Source organism: Carcharodon carcharias, chromosome 13 (genome assembly GCF_017639515.1).
Source record: "Carcharodon carcharias isolate sCarCar2 chromosome 13, sCarCar2.pri, whole genome shotgun sequence".
Taxonomy (NCBI): Eukaryota; Metazoa; Chordata; class Chondrichthyes; order Lamniformes; family Lamnidae; genus Carcharodon; species Carcharodon carcharias.
The window spans coordinates 52,190,113-52,204,559 of record NC_054479.1 but is presented as its reverse complement, the minus strand read 5'-3'; the positions used below and the strand labels follow the sequence as shown (position 1 = coordinate 52,204,559).

General features: G+C 42.8%; 1 protein-coding gene across 1 annotated transcript in view; it reads right to left on the bottom strand.

The window, feature by feature from the left end:
• Window positions 1-14,447, bottom strand: part of LOC121286043 (solute carrier family 2, facilitated glucose transporter member 11-like) — a 55,161-nt gene that overhangs the window by 20,683 nt on the left and 20,031 nt on the right. The window contains exons 7-9 of the mRNA XM_041203060.1: window positions 9,564-9,712; window positions 8,983-9,170; window positions 4,827-4,937 (exon numbers count right to left, since the gene is read on the bottom strand). Of these exons, the coding sequence (XP_041058994.1) occupies window positions 4,827-4,937; window positions 8,983-9,170; window positions 9,564-9,712 (448 nt within the window). The remainder of the gene's footprint in view (window positions 1-4,826; window positions 4,938-8,982; window positions 9,171-9,563; window positions 9,713-14,447) is intronic.

Here is a 14,447-nt window from a genome sequence, read left to right as displayed (position 1 = left end):
CAGATTAAGCTTCAATCCAGGATTGTTTAGATAGAATCATAGAATGGCTACAGAACAGAAGGAGGTCATTTTACCTGTTGAATCTGTTCTGGCTCTCTGCCAGAGTAATTCAGCTAGTCCCATCCTTTTCCTCTAACTCTGAAATTTTTGATCTTCAGATGTTTATCCAATTCCCTTTTGAAAGCCATGATTGAATCTGCCTCTACCACCCCCTCATTCCAGATCCTAACCACTTGCGGTGTAAAAATTGTTTTCTCATGTCTCCTTTCATGCCCTTTGGTTCTCCATCCTTCTGCCAAAAGGATTGGTTTCTCTCTAACTACTCTGTCTAGGCCCCTTATGATTTTGAACATCTCTTTCAAATCTCCTCTCAGCCTTCTCTTTTCTAAGGAGAACAACCCTCAGTGTAATAAATTTGATGTCCCAGGCAGGTTTCTTACTTGAAACAGATAACTTTATTACAGAGCTCGTTTAGAAGCTACATGCTGGACACAATTCTCCAGTTGAGGCCAAACCTGTGTTCACACAACTTCCTTGCTTTTGTACTCTGTGCCTCAATTTATAAAGCCTAGGATCCTTTATGCCTTCTCAACCATATTCTCAACCTTAAATGATTTATATACATATACCCTCCAGGTCCCTCTCATTCTGCATCATCTTTAGTTTATATTGCCTCTCCATGTGCTTCCCACCAAAATGTCTCACTTCGTATTTCCCTGCATTAAATTTCATTTGCATTGTGTTCACCCATTCCACCGGCCTATGTCATTTTGAAGTCTATCACTATCCTCCTCACAGTTCACAATACTTCCAAATTTTTTGTCAGCTGAAAATTTTGAAATTGTGCCCTGTACACCCAAGTCTAGATCATTAATTAGGAAAAGCAGAGCAATTGATAGAATAGAGAAGCTGGGTGTAGTGATTGTAGGTATAGCAATTCCAAATGCCTTTAGGGGTCACGTGATTGTACTGACGAATGAGCCCTAAGCACGGGTAATCTTAGGGGGCAGATCTTTCTAGTCGTGGAGCAGGTTCAAGCATGTAGCTTCTAAACGAGCTCTGTAATAAAGTTATCTGTTTCAAATTTCTCTTTAAAATGTGCACAAAGGTCCATTAGCTAGTCCTTCTGTTATCGTGGGTTTATCTCAGGATTCACTGGTTTCTTTCTCTAACAGAGATCTTTCTGGAGGTAATGGTCTTTTGTTCAAAAATATTTATTTATATGTTAACTGTTTACAAAGTTAGATCAGGCCAAGACACATGCTTCACACTCATCTGCTCTCAATGAATGACATCACTGTGACATAGCTCCTTTTGCACATGCTCAGTAGCCATTATTAGAGTTAACCGTTTGCTCTACAGTCCTGCTGTGTGATTTCTGAACATTTCATGCAATTCTCATTACGGAATCATAGGATCTTATAGCACAGGAAGTAACAATTTAAACCATTGTGCCTGTGCTGGACTTTGAAGGAGCTGTTCAATTTAGACCCACGCTCCAGCTTTTCCTCATAGCTTTACAAATTAGTCCTTTTCAAGTACATGTCCAGTTGCCTTTTGAAAGATCCTATGAAATCTGATTTCACCACCTTTGAGCTCCAGATAATAATCACATTCTGCGCAGTAATTTCTCCTAATTTTCCCTCTAGTTCTTTTGCCAATTATTTTAATTCCATGACCTCTGGTGCCTGAGCCGCTCACTAGAGGAACCAGTTTATCCCTACTTGCTCCACCAAAACACCTCATAACTGTGAATACCTCTATTAGATCTACCTTTAATCTTTCCTGTTCTAAGAAGAGCAACTCCTGCTTCAAAAATTGTTTGAAGGTTTTCATGGTGAGAGCAGTAACATTGAGAAAGACAACTTTGCAGTTTCAAGATGTAAAATTTTGCTCTGTAAAAGAGTTCCTTGGAAGAACTGATGGGCCTCATTGTTTCAGGCAGCTTTATCTGCTCATCGTCCGGAGGAATGACTGGAACAGGTGTAAGAGGTAGCTATGTATGTATAGTGGGGGATGGGAATATGGGCAGGATCTCACTGCTGATTGGTCAGGCTATTGTGTTTTAAGTATGTCAGTACATGTTAACATTCTTGCTCCTGATTGGTCAACTGTGCAGAATGGATGATAATGTGTTTCTTGATTAAGGGTAGCTAGATCTCACTGATGTGAAGGCCGCAGTCTTGACGGATGGTGTGGTGTTGTTAGATCTACATGGCCTCCCAATATGTCTTATATGCCAGTGCGAGATAGATGAGGTAAGTCTAGAGCTGAACCAATGTATGTGGTGGGGAAAACAGGCTGCAACCTATACCCTTGATTCAAGGAACATCAAACCTGCTCCTAACAGTGAATGGGACAAGTCAGCTGTCGGCAAACATGTCAACTTAATAACCATTACATCCAATGGTCCAGCTCTAGACTTATCCTATCCATCATGCATTGATACACAAGATACATCGAGTCTCTTTTAAGTTAACAACTTCTCTTTTCAGAACAAAATTTTACATGGTATAACTGTGAAATCATCTTACTCAATCCCAACTTCTCCAAACACTCCATATAACTGAAGTCTTTCATCCCTGGTATCTTCCTGGTAAACCTCCTCTATAATTTCTCAAAGGCCTTGACATCCTTCCTAAAGTGTGGTGCCTAGAATTGCAAACAATACTCTAGCCGGACCTATTGATTTGTAAGGGTTTATCATGACTTCCTTGTTTTGGTATTCAATGCCCTAATTGACAAAGCCAAATATCTCATACGGTTTCTTAAGTGCCTTATCAATTTGCCCTGTTACCTTGAAGGATTTGTGACCCCTCCAGAAATGTCCTGTTTCAGTAAGAATGCCTCTTCATCTTGCCTTTCCAAAAAATGTACCATTCACATGCATTAAATTGCATCTGCCATATGTTTGCCTATTTCACTAATCCCTCTATGCCCTCCTGATGTCTGCGATTATATTACAATTTGCTACATTATCAAGTTTAGAATCAACTGCAACCTTTAAAATTTTACTCCCTATACCCAAGTCAAGGTTGTTTATATATAACAAGAAAAGCCATGACCTTCACATTGACCCTACTGCGTACTTCTCTCTACTTAGAAAAAGACCTGTTTGCCACTAATCTTTTGCCTCCTATCTCTGAGTCAATTACATACTCAAATTACCACCATCCCTTTAATAGCATGTGACTCTGTTTTGTGAATATGTCCATTATGTGGTACTTTATCAAATTCTTCTTAAAAATCCATAGATACAATAGCTACCTTCATTGTACGTTACTTGATCAAAGAACCCAATTGGGTAAATCAGACATCATTAACCTTTAACCAACCCCTGCTTCTCCAAGTGGGAATTAATTTTGTACTGCTGAAAAGAGATATATTGTCGCAACTTTCATCTTGCGCACATCGGGACAAATGCAAGAATGCCAAATTTCAAATGACCGCTACAATTTACACTACATGCATAAAGTTATCCTGATCAGATCATTGTTCGATATGTATCATGCAAACTTGAAAATGGGCCAAAGACCACCACTTTCAGACTGGTAAAGTGCCTGGTCTACTTCAAATTACCCTGGAAATGCAAAGTATTGTGAAAATTTGAATATCTAAGAAAGCCATTTCATGCTGCTACTACGCAGTGGCTACACACGTGGTATTTTCCACTAACAGGATGCTGCCCATCAGTCCAAAAAGACAGTTCTGCCTACCACACATTTGAGCAACATTGTGTATGAATTTCAGTGCTAGTGTGATGTCAGGAACATAGGTTGTACATCCCAATGACTGCCTGATTGAATCAAACAGCATGTTGCTTTGGTTGTTCATAATAGGTAGATTAAATACTGTACTTGTAAAGCCCAAAACAAAACGTCAGCTGTTAGATTTTGTGATTAGGCAGGATTTGTTGAACAATCTTGAGTGCACTAACAGCTACACTAACAAATTTATGATAATCAGTCGAGCTCATAACGTGGCTCATTTATGCTTGTTAAAAACAACATATATTCATACACAAGGGCCTGTTCTCTGCTAACAAAAGGAATATGTTCAAGTCTTGCACCTTTTTTGAATTACCTGGGAGTTTAGGGAGCTGAGAGTACCCCGTTGCTTTCTCCATGGCAATGCCTCGGCCAATCAGAGTTGCCTTACCAACCAATCAGCCCCCACCCACCAACTTTTCTCCTGCAGTATAAATTGTTGTGATTGTTTTGAAATTTGGTTTGTCTTGATGAGTATAAGATGAAAAGCTTCAGCAACATATCTCTTCAACAATATTCAAGATCTGTAATACTAAGTGACAATTAATTTTGTCTTTGACAATGGTCTCTTGTAGCTCTTCCACCACTGACATTAGGCTGATTGCCCTGTAATTACCAGGTTTGCCCCTGGTCCTATTTTTGCATGAACAGGGGGTGTGCACTACTCCAGATCTCTGGGCCATTCCTATATCTAAGGAGGGTTGAAAGATTGTGGTCAGAGTTTTTTCTATCTCTAACTAGTTTCCCTCAGAAACTTACACAATGCAGGTTTAGAGTTTCCCTTTACGGGACTGCTTTTTACTTTGTCCCTGATTTTGTTAATGTAATTTATTCGGGTTGACTCAAAAGAGTTACACAATGCAGGAGAGTGCAGGTGCGTTTGGGTGGAGCCCCTTTTGGATACTTTCCTCCCAAACTGTACTCAGGTAGAGATGATGGAAGAAAATCTTTCCCAGTAGTGATGATGCTATTTGGAGTTTCCTCTATTTGAGGAGTCCAAGGTTATAAACAGTATCTTTAGGGTCTTTGTTCCTCAGTGAACTGTGAAGCTGTACTTACACACATCACTGAAGTTAACATTTCAATTCCACTTGATCCAATTCCCACAAAAGGGATTCTATCCTTGGGAATTTCCAGCTGGTGATAAACATCAGAAGCATAAAAATAGATCTGGAAAACAGGAAAACCAATGAACATACTTTGTTCAGAAACTTTACCATTTAAATAAAATTCAGTTTTAGTAATTGCTTATAATCCTCTCTTTAAACAAAAATATACAAATTGATTAGGTTTTTGACTAGCTGCCTAGGTGTAAAACTGGCAATGCGAATTGACTGCCCATTACTAATCCACTCAACTGACACTTCTATTAAAATCCATATCATGTTTTAAGTACAGGCAGCAAGTTGAAAATTTACCCCATTATCTCTAAAGATCCCATGGGTGAAAAGTGACTGCTTTCAGTGTCTGATGTTTTGGTGGTCTAGTGGTGGATCAAAGGTGACCACTTTCTTGGTGAGCTACCCATGAGCCTGGATCTGATTCTCTGGGGTCAAGTAGTGAGGACAGTTATCCAATTCTCTGGAGGCCCAGAGATGTTCTCATCCAGTGACAGTGGGGTAACTGGCCCAGGATTATACCTAATCCCTGCTAATGGACTGGTATCTGCAATCAACTGCCATCCAACAGGGGTATGTCCACATTTCCTGACCATTGCATACTTCCACCATCCTTAATGGACCTTATGAATACTAAACATCTCACTCCTGATCCATGTTTCCTTCTGGTCCTGGTCCAAAAAGAATCAACAGATACATAGAGACAGAGTTCCATACTAATGAAAGTAGTCTTCTTGAAGTATCAATCTAGTATTACAATGGAGAATGGGTATTTTGTAGTCAGTCACACAGAGGACGATGTTTTATTTTGTGACTGATGTGGTAAATAATAGTGAATGGGTCAGGAAGTGAGTGCTGCTCCAGCAGCTGTGAATGGACTGCCATATGAACATGGCCTTTTGTCCCATGGTCAACAAGTCAATGATGTTTTCATTGTTATTCAGTGTTTATGATTTGTGCCATTGTCATGGGGTAAAACACCAATGTTGCTTTGACACCCAATGCAATCACAGCTGGTGTTTAACACATCTTCCAGGAACCTGCTTAAACCACAAAGGAAAATGTCTTGATAATCCACAGGCCTTATTCTGGTCTTTATGATTCTATTTGCCATGTGAAAATGAGTGAATATGGCTCTGTCAAACAAAGAGCCTGACATGTATGTAGGGTCAGGTAGTGTGACTCGCATTCGCTCTAGGGTTGTTTCTCCACGAGGGGGCTTGGGTTGAGGTGAGACTTCCACCTGCTGCATCATATTATAGAAGTAGAGTACGACAGAAAGGAAGGACCTTATTCCTGGGCAAGATCTTCAATCGGGCACTCACTGCAGCAGTGTATGGAAGGAGAGGCGCAATTGCAGAAGGACCTCAATGGTTTTATTAGATTTAACAGAAAGCTCTGAATGAGCCATGGCCATTGTTGAGGCAGATATTGGGGGTTCAGGGGGTGTGGAAGAGAGGGAGATTTGGCCATGATCAGGTCCTCTCCTCCCCTTAGTGGTCATCTTGCGCCAACCACAGCAGGTACTGTCTCCTCTCTTCTGGTAAAGGAAATTGGTGAGGGTCTCCAGCACCATCATCATTGGAAGGACCAGATGGCCAATTTCCCTGCTGGGGGAGGGAGAAGGAATATTTCCAGCGGCAGTTTCGGGGTGGAGATCCAGCTGCCAGCATATATATTGAGAACGTGGTAAGAATCTTGCGTATTCCCCAGTGACCGATTTGCCACCTTTGGGGTTCACTATTAGACCTGGGCTATAATGATCGACATCATGGCACTGAATTCAGTTCACATTCTGCTTATAGAAATATAGAAACTAGGAGCAGGAGTAGGCCATTCGGACCTTCGAGCCTGCTGCACCATTCATTATGATCATGGCTTATCATCCAACTCAATAGCCTGCTCCTACTTTCTCCCCATATCCTTTGATCCTTTTTGACCCAAGAGCTATATCTAACTCCGTCTTGAAAACATACAATGTTTTGATCTCAACTACTTCCTGTAGTAACGAATTCCACAGGCTCACTACTCTCTGGGTGAAGAAATTTCTCCTCATCTCAGTCCTAAATGGTCTGGTTCTGGACTCCCCCACCATCGGGAACATCCTTCCTGCATCTACCCTGTCTTGTCCTGTTAGAATTTTATAGGTTTCTATGAGATCCCCCCTCATTCTTCTGAACTCCAGCAAATATAATCCTAATTGACTCATATGTCAGTCCTGCCATCCCAGGAATCAGTTGGGTAAACCTTTGCTGCACTCCCTCTATAGCAAGTACATCCTTCCTCAGATAAGGAGACCAAAACTGCACACAATATTCCAGGTGTGGTCTCACCAAAGCCCTGTACAATTTGCAGCAAGACATTCCTATTCTTGTACTCGAATCCTCTGGCTACGAAGGTCAACATACCATTTGCCTTCTTTACCGCCTGCTGCACCTGCATGCTTACCTTCAGCGACTGGTGTACAAAGACACTCGGGTCTCGTTGTATATTCCGCTCTCTCAATTTATAGCCATTCAGATAATAATCTGCCTTCCTGTTTTTGTTACCAAAATGGATAACCTCACATTTATCCACATTATACTGCATCTGCCATGCATTTGCCCACTCACTCTGCTTGTCCAAATCACACTGAAGCATCTCTGCATCCTCCTCACAGCTCACCCTCCCACCCAGCTTTGTGTCATCTGCAAATTTGGAGACATTACATTTAATTCCTTCATCGAAATCATTAATATATATTGTGAATAATTGGGGTCCCAGCATCGATTCCTGCGGTACCCCACTATTCATTGCCTGCAATTCGGAAAAAGACCCGTTTATTCCTACTCTTTGTTTCCTGTCAACCAATCAGCTTTCTATCCATCTCAAAACACTACCCCCAATCCCATGCACTTTAATTTTACACGCTAATTTCTTATGTGGGACTTTGTCAAAAGCCTTCTGAAAATCCAAAAACCACATCCATTGGCTCCCCTTCATCAAATCTACTGGTTACATCCTCGAAAAATTCCAGTAGATTTGTCAAGCATGATTTCCCTTTCATAAATCCCTGTTGACTCTGTCGGATTCTGCCACTGTTTTTCACGTGCTCAGCTATTAAATCTTTTATAATGGACTCTAGAATTTTCCCCACTACCGACGTCAGGCTGACTGGTCTATAATTCCTTGTTTTCTCTCTGCCTCCCTTTTTAAATAGTGGGGTTACATTAGCTTACATTAGGTTACATTACCCTCCAATCTTTAGGAAGTGTTCCAGAGTCTATAGAATCTTGGAAGATGACCACCAATGCATCCACTATTTCTAGGGCCACTTCCTTAAGTACTTTGGGATGTAGGTTATCAGGCCCTGGGGATTTATCGGCTTTCAGTGCTATCAATTTCCCAAACACCATTTCCCTACTAATACTGATTTCTTTCAGTTCCTCCCTCTCATTAAACCCTGTGTTCTCCAACATTTCTGGTATGTTATTAGTGTCTTTGTGAAGACAGAAACAAAGTATGTATTTAGCTGGTCAGCCATTTCTTTGTTCCCCATTATAAATTCCCCTGTTTCTGACTGTAAGGGACCTACATTTGTCTTCAATCTTTTTCTCTTCACATACCTAAAGAAACTTCTCCAGTCAGTTTTTAAGTTCCCTGCAAGCTTACTCTTGTACTCTATTTTCCCCTTCTTAATCAATTCCATGGTCCTCCTTTGCTTATGGGAACTGCTGTCAAGCTGTAAACACCAGAAAAGAGCCAGCGCCGTCACAGTGCTGCCAGTGTCACTCTGAAACCAGCCACTCGGCAGTGCAGGAGAGAAATGCCCATTCCCCGATTGTTCTGTCCTTTCTATAGATAAGGCCCATGCTGAAATCAGAAAGTCATTATTCGGTAAATCATGGGCACAGGATCATGTACTATTGGAATGTCCTCCTCTGTAATGTCGTGGTGCTACTTTAGTTCTTTTTAATTTTGTTAAGTGTAACATTGAATAAAATGAATGTTTTACATTGAATCATCATAACACATTCTATGTGTTAGGTACATTGATAGCTCTCTGGTCACTGATTCCTAACTGAGCAGAATTGTGTGAGAATGGAGCTGTTACTTACAATATTGATGCCAGTTAGCTGCATACCCGCGCTGATAACCATGGCTGTGAAGAACTGATATCGTATCGTCTTGTCTCTGAACAGTTGTATAATGTACATTTTGCTTCCTCCCTGCATCTGAGCCCTTTCTGCATTCATGTCTTCAACCTCCTCGGTGAAATCACCCGGACCCCACAGTCTGCGAAGAGCTTTGAGAAAAGGAAACCACAAAGACAATGAATTGGAATGCATGCTCCCTGATAAGGCAGTTGCGCATTGAATAATGAGTTGGTTGGGTAATTGAAATAACGGGGCACAGTAAGGAAAAACTGTGCTTTATTCATTAAGACATCTTGTAAAGTATGTGGCACTTAACACTTATTTAACACTTCATGGGATTAATTTTGACAGTGCACAGGCTGTAGAATGTGTGATATCTGATTGGTGGCTACCAAACATTCTCCTTTGTAAAGTAACTTCAGCACAGGTAATAAAACCAAACACAAATGGTGGTCAGTGCATTGCAAATATTCTAATAACAAACTACTGGTTTATTTGAAAAGAATATGTCAAATCAGGAACTGACCTGCGTTTGCACTTACCGTCTATGCACAAAGCTTGGTCTCCTCTCTCCAAGAGTAGATATCTAGGGCTTTCTGGAAACCAGGGCAGGGTGATGAGCTGAATCAGGGCAGGCAGCCCACAGAAGGCCAGCAGTAAGTGCCAGGTATTTTCATCACCTAGAATTTGCCTGGAGAAGAGGAATGCACAGCAAGGTTAGAGAATGGTCTGGCTCTATAATGGGCCAGGACCACTTCTTAAATAAATCCCATTTCTCTACACCTCGCACCATCTCAGGACATCCCAAAGAACTTTACAATCAATCAAGTACTTTTGAAGTGAAGTCACTTTTGTCATGCCGGAAATGCAGCAGTCAACTTATGCAGAGCAAAATCCTACAGTCAGCAATGAGATAATGGCCAGAAAATCTGCTTTAGTGATGTTGGTTAAGGGATAAATATTGTACAGAACTTCCCTGCTTTTCTTCATAAAGTGGCATGAAGACTTCTACATCTGTCTGAGGGGATATCAGGCAAACAGTCTGACAGCAGAGAGGCAGTGGAGGGGTTAGGAGCAATAGTAGTGAGGTAGAGCTGGGTGTTTGTCATGTACAGGTGGTGTAGTGACCCTGCGCATTGGAATGATGGTAGCAAAGAGCAGAATATAGATGAGGTAGTGGAGGACTTCAAGAATAAATCAATGGGCATTCCAAGGAGTCTAAGACTTAGACTTACAGCTCCCACATCCAGAGGTGCATCAGGCAGGCTAAGCATTCCATTCTCTCCTCTTCACAGCCAATGTTCTCACATCATTTCGGTGCCTGTTGTCCCAAGGAGTGTGGGGCAAAAAAGAAATCTGAGATGCTAGATACAAATTTACTTGGGCCTATTTTCAAACAAAGGGTCACAATCTGCCTGTTCCTTGACTGTTGAACTGAGCAGCTTGCAAATTTCCATGACTGCAGTGACCCCTGCTGCTGGCTGACTGAACGCTCAACAGGGAGACCTTCTGTCTTCATGGACTAGCATGTGTTCCAGCTAACCTACATTTAGTCACTTGGTGGTACAGAACTTAAGTATACCTGTAAAAAAAGAGGTGCTGTCGAAGCTTTTTGTCTTGCACTCATCAGGACAGATTCACAAGAATACCAAATTTCAAAGGGAACAACAAATCTGATGAGTGCAAGACAAAAAACTTCAACAACATGTCTTTTTTTTCAACAATAACCTACATCTCTTAAAGGGGACCTGCACTGATTGTAAGGAAGCTGCAGCTGACTGTCTCTACACAAATTGGATGGAAGCACAAGCAACCCAAATGGAGCAACAGGAAAGAGAGAAGGCACTCAGAGTCTCAGATGTAGTGCTGAACGTTAGTCCAGGAAGCCAATAGGAGGGGAAGGCTATGTATTTCTGGGGGGCTGGGGTGCCATCAATGAACACCCTCGGAAGGAATGAGAGGAGGTGGCCAGGGAAGTCAATTCATTGGTGCCTGATCCCAAGAACTTGGCAGCAGTGCCACAAGAAGTTCAATGACCTTACAGGGGTGGTCAGGGTCAGTGAATGCATCTTGACATCATACCTCCTACCCAAGACAGGCACCAACCTCTGACATGGAGCAATGCACCCCCATCACTCACCCAGCAGAAGTCGCAAGCACTCAGGACTCAGGCCTAACATTCACATGTTCCACTTCACACACCTCTCAAAGATGCAAACCTCACAGCCAACTTCCACTGCTTCCACAGACCACCAGCTATTCAGCTATGGCAGGCACATCACCTAAACTCAGTGCAATGCAATGACTGACATTCTTACCTCTCTTTTGTAGGGAGCAGAGCAGAACCAGTGAGGGTACAAGCACACCTGCACCACTTAAGTCTGCTGGAGGAGACTGTGACATGGGGTCTCCTGAGGCAGGGATTGGCACTGCCCAGATCATTCAGGATGTTCCTGCTAATGGCCTTCCTTGAGTCCCATCTTGTCTGGCATGGTTTACATGCTGCAGGTTGTGTGACCATGGATCTCTTGCTTTCCACACTCCCCTTCTGATTTTCTGCTTTTGGATATCCAAGAATTAGAGCCTAGTCAGCCTGTGCAACCTCATGAGGAAGGGCGAGAGTTGCAACTGACCTTTGATGGAGAATGGCACTCCCAGTCACCAGCTCAGATACTGGCACTGAACATACCTTATAGGGTGGTGTAGAGTTGGGATCTGCACATGATGAGTCACCAGGTACATGGACTAGAGCCAGGTTGAGGGGATGGAACAGTTCATGTGCTAATTCTCCAGAGGGCAAGGTTACAGATGAGATCTGCTGCAGGAGATTCAGATGAGGATTTCAGTGGGGTGGCATACAGAAGAATGCTGGTCAGCATGCACACTGAGATGCTGAGTGCATTGATAGACCTGCCAGACAACCACCTGTCACTGTTAAAGAGCATGGAGGAGTCCAGCTCCAACATGGCAGGGGCCATTGCTCAGAGTTATGAGCCCATCCTTCACACCATAGATGTGGTGACTAACTCCATGACAGCACTTGTGGGCCTATTTGTGATGTAGCATCTGGTGGCCAATGTCTCAACTTCCATTGCAGCACAGCAGAAGCCACTTAATGCCTAAACGCTATGGTGGAGGTTGAGGTGGAGGTCATGAAACCCATGCTTGCTGATATGCAAGCCCAGCCTGATGCTATGAAGGCTCAGACAGCTGCCATGTGGCTCCGGATACATGTGTTCAAGGGGGATTTCTCTCAGCTGTCCAGCAATCTGTGCTCCAGCAGGTTACTCCGTGGGAGTTGCTGTGGCTCCATGTAGCGCGAAAATGCTGCCCTCTGCCAGGATAGTGGACATTTGTGCTCCAACCACCACTCCACCACAGCCCTTGCTGTTGCCTCTTAGCCTGCCAGCCAGCCCACACTGCTACTGTGCATACTGAGGTGGTGCTGAAGCCAGGCCCCCCCCCCACCCAGCGCTGTTTGAGGTCATCCTGCAAGGTCATCTGCTGTCTCCCCCACTGAAAGTCAGCAGCCTTCCACCATCCATGGTACAGCCACTGGGGTACCTCTATAGGAGCAAGTGAAGACACCCATAAACCAGGCATGAAGAGAATGTACAGGGTGAATCATTCAGTTTTATATATATTAATGGGTATATTGTTGGATAAAGTTATTTGGAAAGATTTTTTTTGTTGGTCACTTTTATTGCAAGATGTGACCAAGGTGAGACAGTGATGAGATGTTGTAGATGAAATTGGAAAGTGAGAAATTGTGGAGCAATGGTGGTGAAAGAATAATGTCCTTAGGATCCCAAATCTCAGCAGGTGCTCACAGAGAGCCTGTCCAGAATGAAGGCTCCCAGATATCTCCAACAGTTCTACTCCCCTCCACCTTCTCCCTGTAGAGAGCCTCCATATACCTGGTGGCTATGGCTGCATCTTCGTAATAGTGAGGTTGTGGAGGATACAGCAGAATATCACAAACATGGAGGTAGGTTCTGGCGACTGTTGTTTGACCCTCCTCATTGTCCAGGTGATGGAACAATTACTTGAGGATGCCAATGGTCTGCTCCATTATATTTCTTGAGGCTTCATGGCTTGTGTTGTATGCCCATTTTCCTTGTGTGTTTGGGTTAGGGAAGGGAGGCATCAGTCATCTTTACAGAGGATATCCATCATCTCCCAGAAGTCACCCTCTGGTTCTTCATAGTGGCCTGAGGATGGCACACTATCCCAGGCTGAAACATCATGGCTGCTGCCTGGATAGCGAGCATTCACTGACATGATGGCTTGGATAAAGGTCACACACCAATGGGGCCTGCAGAGCCATGTGCATGTAGCCGGTGGCTCCCTACACCATTGGGATTCCTGCTACCTTGGCAAAGCCATGTGCGCATTCATCCTGCTTCTCTTTGCTAGGAGATAAATGATGAAGTCTCCTCCTTGTATATATAGCCTTTGTTAGCAGCTCAATCACTAGAGAAAAAGTACTAGGAAAGTTAATGGGACTAAAGGCTGACGCATCCCCTGGATCTGATGATCATCCAAGGATCTTAAAAGAAGTAGGTATGTTGGCTGCGCTGGTTGCAATCTTCCAACATTCCTTCGCTTCTGCAAAGGTCCCAGCATACCGGAAAACCCCAAATGTTATACCTCTTTTTCAAGAAAGGAGCGAGTGAGGAAACAGAAAACTATAGGCCACTTAGCCTAATATCTGTCACTGGGAAAATGCTAGAATCCATTATTGAGCAGGTAGTAGCAGGACATTTAGGAAATTATAATACATTCCAGGCAGAGTCAACATGGCATAATGAAATGGAAACTGTGTTTGACAAATTTATTAGGGCTCTTTGAGAATGTAACAAGCAGGGTGGATAAAGTGGAACAAGTACATGTAGTGTATTTGGATTTCCAAAAGGCGTTCGATATAGTTCCACATAAAAGGTAAGAGTGTACGGTGCTAAGAGCAGGGGGCTTGATATATTAGCATGGATAGTGGACTGGCTAACTAACAGAAAACAGAGAGTTGGGATAATGGGTCATTTTCAGGTTGGCAAACTGTACTAGTGGAGTGCCACAGGGATCAGTGCTGGGACTTCAACTATTTACAATCTATATTAATGACTTGTATGAAGAGGCCAACTGTATTGTGGCCAAATTTGCTGATGATATAAAACCAAGTAGGAAAGCAAGTTGTGAGGAGGATACAAAGAGTTTGCAAAGATATAGATATGTTAAGTGAGTGGAAAAAAATTGGCAGGAAGAGTAAAAAAGCAGAATTTTATTTAAATGGAGAGACACTGCGAAATGCTGCAGTACAGATGGATCTGGGTGTTCTCAAATGAATCACAAAAAGTTAACATGCAAGTACAGAAAGCAGTTAGGAAAGCAAATGGAATGTTGGCCTTTATTACAAGGAAGATGGGAGA